This window comes from Cibotium barometz, chromosome 25 (assembly GCF_041138505.1).
Source record: "Cibotium barometz isolate CiBa-2024 chromosome 25, ASM4113850v1, whole genome shotgun sequence".
NCBI classification, from domain to species: Eukaryota; Viridiplantae; Streptophyta; class Polypodiopsida; order Cyatheales; family Cibotiaceae; genus Cibotium; species Cibotium barometz.
In genome coordinates, this window is record NC_141070.1 from 1,494,177 (window position 1) to 1,511,370 (window position 17,194).

The 17,194-nt window shown below is 47.0% G+C and overlaps 2 protein-coding genes across 2 annotated transcripts in view; one reads left to right on the plus strand and one right to left on the minus strand.

Moving 5' to 3' along the window:
- The window catches only part of HEXO1 (beta-hexosaminidase 1), a 184,200-nt gene that overhangs the window by 13,565 nt on the left and 153,441 nt on the right, over positions 1–17,194 (plus strand). The window contains exon 4 of the mRNA XM_086819059.1: positions 2,880–2,915. Within this exon, the coding sequence (XP_086675185.1) occupies positions 2,880–2,915 (36 nt within the window). The remainder of the gene's footprint in view (positions 1–2,879; positions 2,916–17,194) is intronic.
- On the minus strand, positions 12,158–13,717 carry LOC147624140 (uncharacterized). The gene is made up of 2 exons (XM_086819879.1): positions 13,644–13,717; positions 12,158–13,018 (listed from the first exon to the last, which is right to left on the minus strand). Exon 2 carries the CDS (start codon positions 13,012–13,014, stop codon positions 12,568–12,570), a length of 447 nt encoding a protein of 148 aa, XP_086676005.1. The 5' UTR covers positions 13,015–13,018; positions 13,644–13,717; the 3' UTR covers positions 12,158–12,567.

The following is a 17,194-nucleotide window of genomic DNA, read 5'->3' on the forward strand; positions in this document are numbered from 1 at the left end:
GGCTATCTCATATATGGGGGGGGGGGAGGGGGGGGGGGGAACAACCACACAGGTGGTTGTTTCCCGAGACGCTTCTCCTCCGGCGGGCCGCTCTGTGAAGAGAAGGCTATCTCATATAGGGTGGGGGGGGTGGGAACAACCACACAGGTGGTCTGTAATGCCAAATGGGGTCACCGCCTCTCTCTGTGAAGAATGGGCCAGGCCTCCAAAGTCTCAAGAAAGCTTCCCGTTGCTTCTGCATGCGGCCAGAACCTCCCTGTAGCTTCCCCCACTGACCACGGAGGGTGTGAATGATATCAAGCCATATGCTCCTGATGGTCTCACCCGATAGAGTGTGGGTACCCTTGATAGCCTCACTACATCTAGCACGCCAAATGTGCCAGGGTGCTATGCTACTGCAAATTACCCATCTCTGGCATGAGCCTGGCCGCCAGTTGCTTGTAGGTGGGGCTATGACTGGTACTGCTACAATACGATGGTGAGAGACCTGAAGGCCTAGTCCTCCCCCATCCTCCTCATAAGCCGTGAGCACTCCAGCCTCTGTGGCCCAAGCGATAGTGTCCCACGTAATGATCCGGGTTGGTGCCCTGTCCATAGCAAAGATGCGGAGAATCCGCTGCCAAATCTGCTGAGCCTTTGGGCAATCGCAAATGCAATGTCTCTGAGACTCTTGGGTTTGGCCGCACCTCGGGCAAGTTGCCAGTCGACCTCCAAGTGCCAGCCAAGTACCCACCGCCAAACTCCTATGTGCCATCAACCAAAGAAAGAGGGTGATCTTTCTAGGCCAAAAGCTGTCCCACAGTCTCTTCCAGAAATCTGAAAGGAAACACTGTGAGAGGCCCTGAGACTGCCAATGTGCTACTGTGCCAGTGTGCCGTCTATCTCAGGCATCTAGATCCTGCGGCCTAGCTAGGCAGTACATGCAAAGAAGGGGGCATCCAGGGCCTCCTCCGATCCGCTGGATCATGCCAAGTCCACTCTCCCGGGTCCCATTGAAGGTGCGTGAGAGGTCGGCACTCTCATATCCATAGCCGCCATAATCTCTCCCTGGCCACCTTGGCCGGTGCTGGATCAATGTGCCATTCCCGTGCCCGAAAACCAATTACCCTCACCCTCTGCAAGGTGCAGCAACTGAAATCCTCCAAGGGAAGCTCAGATCTCTCTAGTCGTGCAGCACCAGCAACAAATCCTGACGCCAAGGGAGATAGTCTCAACATCTTCAAAAAACCCATCACTAGATGAAAGAGTACCACCAGATGCAGGGAGACCAGTGGACTTCCATCACCCTCATCCTTCATATTCTTTGAGCCAAGCTTTGAAAAGTCTCTGAGGACCAGTAGTTCATCTGCATCAAAAGATAGATATTAGCCTTCACTAGGCAAATAAGGGCTTCTATATTAACCCCTTGACCTAAGGAGGCACCGAACAGAATAGCATGTAGTCCACACCTCCGATAAGCATATACATCTAATGGCAGATTTCCACAGAAGATTTGTATCTAGGACATCTACTAGAAGAGATGTCTCTATCCAACATGTTGCACCCCATAGGAGTAGCCCCAAGGAGGACATGCTGAGGAAGGCCTGAAGTCCATATTGATCTATGTCTAGCTGACCATTCTTTGTCATTCATCTTTATTCTCCATATCCTGTTCAAATCTGAGAAGTCCATCTCCATCTCCAGCTCCATCAGATGCAGATACAATCTAGCAGTGTTAGAAATAGGCTGTGGACCCCCTTCTAGCCACGCCGAGACGCTAGTCCATGTTTCCCAGGTAAAGCAAGTATTGCTTTGCAGGATTCTTATTCTTCTCAAGACATTGATGAGCAAGGACTTATTAAATTTGGATATCCCAAACCACAGTTGTTTGCACTCCTTCACCCTACCAAAGGACCATCCCACAAATCCTTTATATGACAAACTGTTGTTAAGTCCTTTAGATTTTTTGGCATCCAACATAGCCAGGGGTTCAAACAAGTGTGACCGCCAAATGGAGTATCTAAAGAAAGACCCTTGCCGCTCCAGCAACCCCCATAACTTTTTCCAACTTCTGCCCGAGGAATGACTTAATTCACCTCTTGCGCTAGCTCCTTCAACATTGAAGTCCAAGGCTGAGTTTGCTCAAGGAACAAGCTAACCTGCTTGGCTAGCATTGCTTTGGTGTGAAGCTTTAGGTCCACTAATCTAAGAAAGAACAAGGTCTTCTTCCACCGATCTAACCTGCTTCAATATTCTCTCCCAGTGGCACCTTTTAAAGTCTAGCAAGGGTGTACACTGTGAAGAAGCGCACATACGCGAGAAATATCATATTGATATAACTCTAAAGTGAAAAGGAAGAAGCACCTTATCCCATTTTCTAAATTTTATGGCCAGCCTCTATAGCAGTCAGTGCACCAGGTGCTTACCAGAGCAAGCCACCCTAACAGGGAAACCCAATGTTTGAAAACATGGCCCTCGTTTACCACTCTGCAATTCCACCTTGAGACATCAAAGTTAACATCCTTAATAAGACTTATGATTGTGGATTTCAAGATATTACACTTGGAACCATAAGCATTAGCAAAGGTCTGAACTAACATCAGGCTCTTCTCATGTTATCATTAGAAGCTTCCAAAAGTAGTAAAGAGTCATCAGCAAAACTTCTTGCAGTTTTTAATTCAGATTTCATTACTTTTGTGTGTTTTTTTTTTAAAATTAATTTTCTAACGTGCAATTTGGAATCTTGGTTTTGCTTGAATCAAATTTTTAGACTCTATATTCCTCTTTGACAGAAAAGGGAACATTATAATTTACTTGTTGCTAGAAGTTTTTTAAGGTTTGAGGTTTTTGAATGGTGGCCGTTTCTTACTCTCTTTTGGATTTTCGCGCGATTCTCATAGGCAAGTTCGATCTATGGTGCATTACGTGGTCTTGAGGTATGCCCCTGTTGCCTTTTCTTACATTAATTGATTGTGGAATATTTGTACATGGGTGCATGAGAACATGTTTTTGGTTTTGCATGTTTTGAAGGTTTTGAATATGGAAGAAAAATTGGGTGCCAATTTTTACAAATCAAGAAAATTTGCACTATTTCCATGTACTCTCGAAGGATCATGCTACTTGGCTAAGGTCTTCTGGAGGATGCCTTTTTACAAACAACAATTTGAACAGATGCCCTCAAAATGAAAGTGCTCAATGAATGGGAATTTTCAAGGTCTTAATTTGACTACGTTGGATTTATTGGTCCACCCTCATCAAGTCATGCCCGGGCTTCGGTTAGCTCATGTATGTAAGGTCCCTGTTATGGGGACTAAGCCATGTCTTAGTAGCCTGGATGCCTCGTATTGAAAGTGTCTCTTGAAGTAGGTTTTGCAAAAAGGACATTTGGAATGCGACCATTTGTTTTGCAAGCACCCCTTATGACCATAGCTAGGAAGAAGCCGCCGTCATTTGCAGTAAGCACTTTAAGAGGCCTTCATTAGCAGTGATATAAGACAAGATCTTGATTGGTTTCTAAATTCTGCCATTGTTGGCATGGATTTGTGTTGTAAAAGCCATTCATGACTGATTGATGTAGAAATGTCATGGGTGCTGCTGTATGTTCGTTTGATTTGTACCTTCTTGACGTTCCTTTGTTTTGCACTACAACTGACATGATTGTCGTCTTTTCTTTTGAAAAGATCCTTGAAAATGTCTGTGTGATGCAGACTACAACCCTTCAAAGAGGTTGAACAAGTACAAAGAACCCTCGCGAGAGATCTATAAGCCTCGTGAAAGGTCTATAAGCTCCCTCTCTGGCTGCCCCTCCTGAAGGGAGGCTGCAATAGTGGAGGGGGTAAAAAAACCACACTGCGGTTTGTCATGCTAGATCAGTCCGTCGCCCCCCCAACCCCAACCCCCCACCCCCCCCCCCCAAACCAACACCCAACCTTCCCACACCCACCCACCACACACACACAAAAGTGAAGAAGGGGCCTGGATTTTGGGTGTGCAAGTAGGCTGCGGGACACTGCTGCATCCGATCTGAGTTGCCTGTGAGATGCTCCCATCTCGCACAAAGAGTGTGAATGATGTCCGTTCAAATGAAGTGGATCATATCTGCAGGCAGGGTGACAGATCCATTTATAGATGTGCCAGCTGTGTTGCTGATAAGCTCCCACCTCTTGTTCACACAGGTCTCAAGGGTCCACTGGGGGACTGGCAGCAAGAAAGCAGGATTGGTGGAGATCCGAAAGTGTGAGCTGAAGGGTGAGGCTTGTTCCATCGTCCTCCTAGAGTAGAGCCACAGCCATCTTCGTGGCTGATGCAAACGTGCCCCATGTAATGAAGTGGAGAGTATTGGGTTCGGAAGTGAACAACTGGAGAATCCTCCACCGATCCTGCTGAGTTTTTGGGCAGTCCCAAAGGCAACGTGACTAAGTCTCCACCACAGCGGCTGCATAGGCTGGCCAGCCTGCAATAGCTGGTCATGTGTCAACTGTGAGACTGGTGTGTGCAAGCAGTTAAACAAAGAGGGTAATTTTCTGAAGCCGCATGAGAGTTGGTGCCAGTAAATCTATAAGAAAATTGGGGGAGAGGCCGTGGGTTCGCATGGCAGTGGCTACAATGAAACCATCTAGCTCCTGAAATAGAATGTGATGGCCCAAATGGATCGAGCAGGGAAATAATGGAACTTTGGGAGCCTTCGGCAAGATGGCTAGGTCCTGGCAGCACCACTCCCTTGGGTCGGGATATGGTGCTGTTCTTTGAGAGCCATAGTTGCCATGCCTGATTGCCTGCAACCTTCAGAGGGGAGGAGTGGATGTGCCACCCGCGGTTGTTGAATGCCACTATCCTCACCGGTTGTGGGCGTGGGGGTGGGGCCGTGTGTGTGTGTGTGTGGGGGGGGGTAGTCCTTTGCAAGGTTTGAGCTAGGTAGAAGCCGTTCTTGGTCACCACCTATGGATGCCACAAGACAAGGAGGGGGGGGGGGGGGGGGGGGGGGGGGGGGCTAGAAAATCCCTCCTAGTTGCCAAAGATCACGAGGGAGATTTGCCTAGAGAAAGGGGAAACCCATACCAACTCGGGAGGTGAGGCGATGTGTGTACTGTCCCAACCTGGACATTTTCCAGTATGAAAGGGGTCTGGCAGACTCCGCATTGTCTAAATATTTGGGAAGTACAAGCTTTGGGAATAGGGGATTATCCTTGAATACAAAGGATCACACTCCTAAAATCTAGTAGGGTTACTCTTTTGTGGTAATATAATCAGCCCTATTTTACTTGAAAAAAAAAAAGGGATATGTGGCAAGACAATGGATTAAAGTGAGACAAGTGTCCTCACACTTGTCACCTCATCTCTACATTTATCATTATAGCTTTTACTTGCCATTCTAGCTCATGAGAGCCCCAAATCTATAAATTGGAGCCCTCTCTCTTCCTTTGGACAAGTTCTAGTGCTGCAAACTAGCCTCTACCTTGTTGGCAACTCCTCTGTATTCTTGGTGGTTCTCTACTCTAAACTTATAGCTCTCTACCACCGTTGCAAGTTGCTCTCTTTCTCTCATATTTGGCACACATACACCCACTCATTATATCACATTCCTGATCAGTCCCCACTTCTAGAGCCACCAGAGCCTCGCCCCACTACATCTAGTTTTTTCACCACAGACATGGTAGAGAAAGCTATGAGGAGACTCCAGCATGGTCGTTCCCAGGATCACATAGGGATTAGAGGAGAGCACCTCTCCTATGCCTCTGAAACCCTCGCCCCACTTATAGCGCACATATTTAACAGAGAACTTTTGGAGGGATTTCCACACACCTGGTCTCTTCATACTATTGCCCCTATCCACAAGGCTGGGGATACCATGGATCCCAGCAACTACAGGACCATTATGATCAGCCATATCATGGCCAAACTTTATGGATTAGTTCTTGAGGCACAACTCAGTGCCTTGGGGAGAGGGAGGGCTTCGGCGCACCAGGCCAGGCTGGCTTCTGTCAGAACTTCTCTACATTAGATCATATCTTCACTCTGAGGAGCCTCATTGAGTAGGCTAAGGCGGATGGCAGACGCCTTTATTGCTGCTCTGTGGATTTCCGCAAATCCTTTGACACAGTGCCACGTGACCGCTTGCTCCAGAGGCTGCGATTACTGGGGGTGATCATTTCATTATATGAGCTGGTAGTGGGGAGAGTTAGATCATAGTTACGGGAAACAGAAACGGAAACGGAAACGGGAACCATGGAAACGGAGACGTTTCGAGATTTTTGGGAAGGGGGGAAACGGGGAAACGCCACGTAAGCAAGGGTTTTATAGAGAAGGGTAAAGGAGCCACAAATGAATATTAAAAATTCACAAATAGTGCTCACATGCCACTGTCTCATTTCCGTTTCCCGTAACTATGACGGCTAAGAAGATGGCACCTCACCCTATCAGGGCTCCCACCCCTTATCAATCCACACCACCTGTAGGCTAGGCCTCATTTTGCTTCCTTTTTTTTCTGTTTTGCTTTGTTGCAGGCTACCAGGGGGAAACGGCGCGTTTCCCCCTTGGGAAACGTTTCACCAGTTGGGGGAAACGTTTCCTCCAGCCGTTTCCCCCTACAGGAAACGTTTCTGGCTGAAATGCCGTTTCAGAACATGGACCTGGCCGAAACGCCGTTTCATGAAAAAAAGGGGCCGAAACGCCGTTTCCCCGTAATTATGAGTTAGATGCACAGGGGGATTTTTAGAGGAGATCACTAGCAACATTGGGGTGAAACAAGGATGCCCCCTATCTCCCACATTCTTTGGTAACTATATTGATGGGATCTTAGCCTTTATTGACTAGGCAGGTGGGAGAGGTGCATCTTTGGCAGGCACTCTCATTGCTATACTCTTCTATGACATAGTGCTTATCTCAGATTCTCAGGCCGGACTACAGCGTCATATGGATGCACTTTAGTTATAAGGCTGTCTCGTCTCGCCCATTTGATGGGACGTGATTATATCTTGGATATATGGCTTGAAGCTTAAAGTTGGACAACTTTTAAGAAGCTGGGGAGGATGTCACCAACCTAGATGTTTCTTAGTATGAAAGGGGTCTAATGGACTCCATGATGTCTATATATTTGGAAAGTACAAGCTTTGGGAATAGGGGATTATCCTCGAATACAAAGGATCACACTCCTAAAATCTAGTAGGGTTATGATTTTTGGATAGCCCCGAATGGAAATTTTGTGTGTGTCTTTACATCCGTAAGCTAGGCAAATGGGTGGTCTTATTTAAGCATCCTTGACAAAATGTCTCTACGAGCTGAGATATTTTTAGAGATGAAGTTTATGGAAGGAACCATCTCTTAAATTGGGACATGTGGCAAGACTATTGAAATCAAGGTATTGCTTGTGTGTGTGTGAACCACTCGTAGAGAGTGGCAATGTGTAAGTGTGTGTTCTCTTTATTCTTCTCTATACTAGTCCATGTGTTATCAGGGCTCTTTGTGAGGGCTTTCCTCACAGCAGGTCATGTAACACTATCGTACCTATCCTGAACGTAGGAGATGCTATGGATCCAAATAACTAAAGAACTATCACGATTGGTCACACACTGTCCAAGCTTTATGGATCTATTTTGGAACATGAGCTGAGTAGATGGGTTGAGGCACAACGACTTAGAGCACCAGGGTAGGTAGGATTCAAGAAAGGGAATTCCACATTAGATCATATTTTTACATTGAGGGGCACCATTGAGGAGGGGAGAGCTCACAGGAAGAGATCTATTGCTGTTTTGTAGATTTCCACAAGGCATTTGATACAGTCCCTCGAGCCCAGCTGATGAGGAGACTTCAGGACTTGGGAGCCCCAGTGGAGATGTCATGGGCGATTCTCTCCCTATATGAGTCGGTGCTGGGCCAAGTACCCACCCCAAGGGGACACTCAGAGATCATACACATCACGATTGGAATAAAGCAGGGCTGCCCATTGTCTCCTACCCTCTTTGGACTCTACATTGATGAGGTGTCAGATTGGGTGGATAGACAAGGAGGGCAGGGAGCACCACTAGCAAGAGTTTTGATACCGATCCTCTTGTATGCAGATGACATAGTCCTCATCTCAGATTCACCGGAAGGGCTACAAAGACATTTGGATGCTTTGCAGGCCTTTTGTGAGGCACGGGACCGTATTGTGAACCTTGGCAAGGCCAAGGTTATGATCTTTAACACCACACCACAATGGATTGTCAGATCTGCCCCACAATTTACATACAGAGGAGAGACAGTGGAGTATGTCACTTCATATTTGTACTTGGGAATCACTTTTACTGGTCCAGCATTCTCTATGAGGAGGGCAGCACAGGCTAGATTGACATGAGGGTATGCAGCGTTGGGATCATTAGAGAAGAAGTGTGCTCATGTACAGTTCCAAGAACCTAGAACAAAGCTATGGCTATTTGACACATTGGTCACTCCTACACTATTATATGGGGCTGCCATTTGGGGGCCAAGCTTATATCACAAGGGAAGGAAGAAGAAAAAAGAACCCAATGACATAGAAATAGAGGGTGAGTAGGAGCTCACAGAAACAGAAATGGAGGGTGAGGAGCCCACATGCCTAGAGACTGAGGACGTATGTGATGGATGGGGACATATGGAGAGACCTCTCGTGATGATAATCTCATGCATGATCATGAGTAAGCCATCTGTGCCACATGAGATTGTACGGGCTGAGATGGGAGCCCCACCGATGGTAATAGAGGCCTTGTTCTAGACAATGACATTCCTACACAGATTATGGGACCTCCCTCTACATAGATACCCTCGCTTAGCTTTTGTGTCCTCTAGACAGCTAGCCCAGGATGGGGATACACAGTATTGGTATGCATAGGTGGTTACATGGTTTGGACTTCATGGCATGCAGGTGGATGCTTTGCCGCCATTTCAGTATACTATAGAGGCCCCCACCTATGACCTCAGCCACATAGAGCAGAACAGAGTGATCTGACAGGATATCATCAGGCTTGATACTCACAGGACTTGGAGGTCACCCACACAACCATTGGGGATGAAGATGAGCTTTTACTGTGACCATATGCTTCACTTGGCAAAGGATGGCTTCATCACACGGCATGAGATACATGCATACATACCTATCTTTTGGAGTGAGGTGTGCAATTGGCTAGATCTGTACATCCTCCCACTACGGATAGAGATAACCAGATATGGACAGGTGAGGATTGCACTAGCAAATATGTGAGCTGTGTTACATAGAGGCTGAGATAGAGGAGCATTACATGTGTAGGTGTCCGGTATACTATGAGATCAGGGGGACATTCCATTGTCTCTGCCATGATGGATTTGTCCACTTTCTAGGGTCATGGACTACCATGATCAGCGATGCCTAGTACTCTTCCTCTTGGAGCTCCGCAGACATAGAGAGTCCCTACTACACCACAGGCCGGCAACAGCGAGGGGACCGAGGCGAAGGGAACTTATAGACTTCTTCCGGGGGCAGAGATTTTTATAGCAGTACCCCCTCCATCTATATCCCATGCAGAGACCTCTACAGCAGCCCCCACCCTATCACCCAAACCCCTGGTGGTAGTCGTTTGAGCCCGATCGAGAGGAGTGCGATTAGACAGAGATATTGTGCTTCGCAGAGCATGACGCCCTTGCCCACGGGGGCTTTGCCCATGACCCTGGTACTTGAGGCAGATCGCGGCCATCATCTCCCACCATAGGAGGACCTTCTCTCACTAGCTTAGTCCCACCACCGTGAGCACCATGCAATAGCTCCCAATGAGGGATATATTAGGATGAGGGTAGAGAGCTATACGCTCTGAGTTCTAGTACTAGCTTTAGCTTTTCATTTTTAGTGCCTCGTATTTCCATTTTTTATGTAGCTGAGACATTGTATCACAGGGACTTGGTGTAATTATTTTGGTCTCATAGGTCACTTTGGCCTTTTGAGGCACAGGATGAGGGGGAGATTACAGATTATGGCAGGCATTTTCTCACACTCGGGAGTGCACATGGGTTGGTCATATACAATGGCTTATCGAGATGGCAAGGATCAGATGCTCTCACACACTGGAACTCTAAAGGGGGAGCGAGCACAGTGGACTACTTTGAGTTTTTCATCAACCTTTCATCCTCAGACGGATGGTCAGAGGGGAATAGCAAATTCAGTTGTGCTTGACTTGCTCAAGTGTCATGTATCTGAGCAGAAGTCAAATTGGGAAAAGTATTTGCCATTGGTTGAGTTTGCATACAATAACACAGTGCATTCTTCAACTAATAAGGCTCCATTTGAGATAGTCTATGGCAAGGTGGTGCTTCCACCTATCTTACGAACAAAAGATGAAATCTTTGCAGCAGATGAGTATGTCTGTGATTTGGATACTGTGTTTGCATCATAGTGACAGAGGGACGGCGGGACGCCCACGTGAGACGTGGGAACGCCGTCTCGAGCAAGGACACTTGCGTAACGGCCTGGGGATGGCCAGGGGGACGGTACGGACGGGACGGGACCAGGGGACGCCCGTTCCCCCGTGGGAACGGGGGGACGTTGTCATTCAGGGACGGGGACGGCTGCAACGATACCTGATGTGCGTGGTTTCACGATTTCCAGTAGGCCCATTGGCATAGCAGCCGATCATGCATACTTGAGTTTCACACTAGTAGGTAGATCCCCGAGAGATGGGCCAGCCACTCATCTACCTAGGTACCTGAGATATCAGTTTACATGTGAGACAGTTGGGGTTTATCGAGATGTAGGTGGGCAGAGAGGCATGGTCATCAAGCACATGGACAGGCTGGCTTCAGGAGAGTTTTTACTACCTTGGATCACATACTGCCACTTCGGGCACTTATTGAAGAGGGCAAGGCACAGAGGAGAAGGATATACTACTGCTTTGTGGACTTCCGCAAAGCCTTCGATACTGTACCACGTGCCAGGCTTATGCACAGATTGCATGACATTGAGGTACCCGAGGATATGCAGTGGGGGATATATGCTTTGTATGAGTCTGTGACATGCAAAGTCCGAGCTCCAGGCGGACTATCTGATAGGGTGACCAGCCGCACGATAGGGGTGAAGCAAGGATGCCCGCTATCGCCCTCCCTCTTTGGACTATACATTGATGCGGTTTCTGATTATGTAGATAGATTGGGAGGCCCAGGGGCATGCCTGGCAGGGGTGTTGATACCCATCTTGTTATATGCTGATGATATTGTTCTAATCTCAGACTCTCGGGAGGGATTACAGAGACACCTGGATGCATTACAGGCTTTCTGTGCAGATAGAGATCTGACAGTGAACCATGGGAAAACCAAGGTTATGGTGTTTAACACCACACAGGCATGGGTGACGAGATCAGAGCCTCAGTTCACTTTTCGAGGGGAGCCGGTAGAGTACGTCAGGTCATATGTCTACTTGGGAGTTACTTTCACAGGACCGCGTTTCTCCCTGAGGGAGGTAGCAGTAGCTAGATTAGCTCGAGGGCATGCAGCCTTGGGGGCACTTGAGTGTGCACAGATACAATTTCAGGAGCCACGTACCAAATTGTGGCTATTTGATACGCTTGTCACACTGACCCTCCTGTACGGAGCTCCAATTCGGGGGCCCAGTATACATCACAGATCTCAGAGAGGGACAGATGAGGGATGAAGGCAAATGGAGAGACCACTGATTATGATGATTGCCCGCATGATTCGGAGCAAATCATCAGTACCACATGAGATTGTTCGGGCTGAGCTGGGTGCCCCACTAGTAGTAACCGAGGCCCTATTCTAGGCAGTTACCTTTTTACAGCGGCTATGGGAGCTCCCTTAGCAGAGGTACTTCCGATTGGTATTGACCTCATCCATACAGTTGGCAGAGGATGGAGATACTCGTTGTTGGTACGCTCAGATGAGATCATGGTTTGACTGTTATGAAAAATGGGGTAGAGACAAAGCTGAAACTGAAACTGAAATGAAAGCAAGACTAGAAGAAGACACAAAGCGTAGACATACCTTGAGATGAGTGTAGACAAGACACAAGATTGATGCTTTCATTGATGTGACACCCACAATATATAGGTGAGAAGTACAAGATAGAGTAGACTGACTTATGGGACAATTATAGAGGTGCCACATGGCACACACTCAAGACTTAAGACAAAAACTGAGATTAGACAAATGTAGACTAGAGAAATAGTACACCTAGTGTGCACTTATTTCCAACACCCTCCTTAAGTGGACACTAGGATGAAGACAGAAAGACAAGTCTAGAAGACAGACATAAAGACATATAGACTGAGAGACAAGACAGAAGACATGATAGACAAAGATCCTGAGACACCCCTCCTCAAGTGATATCCTCATATGGGTCCACAAGGATAGGGACAAGATGGATCTAAAACAAGACACAGTCAGATTGATAGACAAATAGACAGACAGACAAGACTAGATAGACAGAAGACTGACTGTAGACAAACAGATGGACCTTGAAGACATCCCCTCCTCAAGGGCAATCTCTGCCTCTCGGGTAGGGACAAGAGAGAGGTCCTAAAGCAGAATGAGTAAGACATAGAACCCCTTGACCTACATCATCGGTGGTCAAAGTGGTAGACAAGAAAGATGAAGTAATCAGAAAGCCCACTCCTCATCATATGAGGAATGAACAGCAAGATCTGCTGATGGAGATGCTGCAGCAACATGGGCTGAGGTAGATGCAGGGGCTGATGTAGAGGTTTTAGAGTAGCAGTCCTTCTCCCGGTGATTATCACGGCCACAAATGGTGCATGGATGAGCCTTGAAGCAGTCCTTCTCCATATGATTAGTTTTTCCACAATGGGTGCAAGGCTTTCTTACCTTAGAACTTCCTCTCTTTGCTAAAAATGCAGTGTCAGTTACCTTTTGTTGTTGAGTTCTTTCCTCTTCTTGGAGAGCATTGATGATACCTTCAAGAGTAGGATTATTGTGATACTTGAAGGTAGTGACAAGAGTAGCATAGGTGTCAGGTAAGCTTTTGAGAAGCACAGCAATAGCAATATCTTCGGAGATGGGGGACTTCACTGATGCAAGCTGAACCATAAGACTGCGAAAATAATTGACATGAGAGGCTATAGTAGCTCCCTCCTGCATATATAGATCAAAGAATGAGATCATAAGTGCAATCTTAGAGTTTTTAGAGCGGGGTCCAAAAAGGGTATCCAAAGTGATCCATGCTCAAGAAGCAGACTGTATGTCGGAGATGTGATGAATGTAATCATCTCCAAGACCGAGCAAGATGATAGCATAGGCTTTGTCATTCTTGGCAGTGGGAGCATAAGTGATAACTTCCTCAATGTCGGAATCTTCGGGAGCAGCATGGTGAACAACGTCCCAAAGACTTTCTTTCATAAGATGGCACTTGATTTTGATTTGCCAAGTATGAAAGTTGGACCCATTGATTTTGTCGATAGACATGAGAGAATGAGTAGAAGAGGCCATGTGAGAAGGTCTTACCTCTTGCTAAAATGCAAGGGCAGTGTCTATTCCCTTACAAGATTGCAAAAATGAATGAAAGAAGAGATCCAAACTGTTTTTAGAAGCCGGCTCTCTCACCACTTGTCAAGGCCATAGCATGTGACAGCCTATTGAAGCATGAGGAACTAGCAGTTTGCAGATATGAGGATAAGAAAAGGACTGACCAGCAAACTAAAGGAGACAATGCACAGTACCTTGTAGACTCTTCAAGAGGAAGCGATGGCAGAACTGAATGCAGCAAATAGCTCGTTAACAGGAGGAAAGTCGATCTGCAGAGCTGCTTCTAGATGATGCGCACCCTTGAGTCGACGAAGAAGGCAGCCAAAGGAGAGGAGCAACAGTACAGTGGGCTGTATGAGCCTGAACAGGCGGACAACAAGAAAGTGGGCGGACAGAAAGTTCAGGCCGGCGGGTTGCTTACTGATATGACGAGCTGCATGTGCAATACTAGAGGACAGGAGCGAACATATAGAAACGGTGAGATGCAAAAAAAAAGGCGTGAGGCAGCTCCCAAAAATGTGGCGGCAGATAGTTGTTGGGCTGCTACAGCAGCAGGTCGACTACCAAGGTCGACTACCAAGAGTAGGGGCAGCACCCAGCTAAGCGGCGGCCTGTTCTGAGGCGGCCTGTTCTGAAAAATGGGGTAGAGACAAAGTTGAAACTGAAACTGAAATGAAAGCAAGACTAGAAGAAGACACAAAGCGTAGACATACCTTGAGATGAGTGTAGACAAGACACAAGATTGATGCTTTCATTGATGTGACACCCACAATATATAGGTGAGAAGTACAAGATAGAGTAGACTGACTTATGGGACAATTATAGAGGTGCCACATGGCACACACTCAAGACTTAAGACAAAAGCTGAGATTAGACAAATGTAGACTAGAGAAATAGTACACCTAGTGTGCACTTATTTCCAACATTGACCTACATGGTTTGCGGATAGAGGCACTACCACCCTTTCAGTAGAGTCTGGATTGTCCATTTTTGGATCTCACCCGCTTAGAGCAAAACCGCGTGATCAGGATGGATATCATCAGAGTGGACACAGAGAGGACATGGACTAGCCTCCTGGAGCCCTTGAGCACGAAAATGGCTCATTAGAAGAGCCATTTTCTACACCTCTCACCGGATGATTTTATCACCCGCCCGGCGTACATGGATGTACACCTTGCCATTGGACAGATCCGGACCTCATCACACCAGCTGCGGATTGAGACAGGGCGATATGTGCATTAGATCTTGGATGATCGCATTTGTCAGCTATGCTACTAGGAGGTAGAGACAGAGGAACACTACATTTACCGATGTACAGTCTATTATGAGATCCGAGGGAGATATCACTGCCTCTTCCGAGAGGGTTTTGGGCCGTTACGCAGGGTCATGGAGTTTGAGGATCAGAGATGCCTGGGATTGTTTCTACTTGAGCTCAGGAGACACAGAGAGACCCTCTTGGCAGACAGGAGGCCGAGCCATGATGTACCTAGATAGAGGACCGTGACAGATTTCTTTGGCACCAGCACCAGCAATCGAGCCCACACACCTCCTGATACCTCCTCCATTGGGCCATCAGGGCACCGACCACGCTCCCAGGGAGTCATCACTGATAGAGCAGTTATCTTATGTCATGCTCGTCGGCCACGCCCACCAAGATCCCAACCACGGCATCCTCACCGTCTCTAGATCAGAGCCATTATTGCTCGGCATTGGAGGTGCCTACCTCGCTTCTACGACCTCTCCATTCTAGACAGCCCCATGGCGGAGATACTTGATCTAAGGAGAGGGCAACACTTCAACTGATCAGCATACATGGATCTACCTGATATACATTTTTCAGTATTTTCCAATATTTTCTACTCAGTATCATCTCGGAGTCTTACAGTTCTGTTCTTATAACTGTAGGACAATCAGTTTATTGTACTTTTTAGTCTCATTTAGTTGTTCTCTTTGATGAGACACCAACTTCAGACGTACTCTCAGTTTTGGTCTCATAGGCCACTATGGCCTCTTAGAGACGTTAATATATCATTTCATTTCAGTTCATTTCATTTCTCTATCTTTTTGAACAAACTCCTATGTCATGAAAATCTTTCAACCTCCATAGCTTAGGACATTCAACGAAAACAGTAGGTCAAAGTGAGACAAGTGTCGTCACACTCGTCACCTCAGATCTACACTTGTGATTATAGCTTTTACTTGCCATTCTATTGGGGTAAAGGCATTATGCCCACCCTTATAGTGTGTACAAGCCCATAAGTTATAGTACATAGTACATTAAAAGTACTAGTGTACTAAGTGCACTATGTGTACTAGTGCAAATATACATGTGTGATAGGGGAGTCACACACTCACACTTGATGAGTTGACTTACTCCCACATGTCTCTCTCTCTCTCTCTCTCTCTCTCTCTTCTTCTCTCTGTGGCGTTGGACGTTAGACGCGTGGCCACAAGGCGTAAAACTCCTACTCGAAGCTCGCCTAAACGTGGGGATTCTGCGCAAGGTGTACCAGGTCACCGCCGTAAGCTGCAATGTGGCGTGTGTAGCGCTGTAGTGGAGGTCCCGTCGTGTGTAGCGGTGGCCACGACGGAGGCTGTGCTGGCGCTTCTACCGACTGCGCCCTACCTGCCTCCCTACGCCGGTGCCTGGTAGCCCTGGTTGCCTCGCTTCTACGCGGGCAACTTCTCCTTCGACATCTCACCGTACTGGGCGAAGACGGCTAGGAGGTCGCCTTCTGTGAGAGAAGGACTCTGCCGCAGAGGAGAACTGACCAGTGCAAAACAGTCCTTGCAGTCGAATAAAGTCGCCTGAGGAACTGCCGTCTGCACGTTTGCTGCCCTTCAATCCTGCTCCCGCCACGTCAACAACTAGCAGCACCTAAACTCTTTAGTGCAGCCTGCAAAAGCCCATCAGCACGATCCCCTCCTTTTTCCTGCAACAGAAATTTTCAGAGGTATTTGCCTTAAATTTGTTTTTGGGATTTGCAATTGAGCAGGTACAATCATCAATTGAGCAGGTACAGGTCCAAATTGCTCAATTTTTGAGCAAAATTGGCAAAATTGGGTGACATTGGTCACATTCCGGATCAATTTGCAGGAAATTGGATGTCAAAATTTGGGGCTTTTGATGTAATTGTGCAATTGGGCATTCATACATGCTGTATGATGTGAGAAATCTCACATTCGGGCAAAATTGTAGGAAATTGATGTGCAAATCAAAGGGCTTTTGTGCCAATTGGATTGATTTGCATGCAGGCACTCGCATTTGATGCTTTGGGCAATGTGTTGATGCCTGTCAAGCACTCAATGTGCCTGTAAATCAAGGGGCTTTTATGTATTGGATGTATATGTGGCCAGGGGGAAGCATTGTGAAGACTCTGGATGCCTTCATGTGCGTTAATGTACCATGTATGATCAGAAATTGATCTTGAATCAAGGGGCTTTTCAAGATTTTATGCTTGTTGAGCTTGGCAAAGCAGCAGGCAAGACTTTTATGCCTTGAATCCTCAGAAATCCACTTGCAGTCAAGGGGCTTTTGCCCAATTTCTGTTCGGGACTGTTGTATGCAGTGGTGGGGACTGTAAAAGTCTGATTTTCACTCATTTGGACAGCCAGGAGAGCATTTATTGCTGCTGTACTTGCCGGTACAGGTTTGGTACATCATTGGTGAGCACTTAGTACTGTTCTACAGTACTTTGGAAGGGGAACAGAGCACATTTAAGGTGCTGTCCTAAATCTGCAGGCA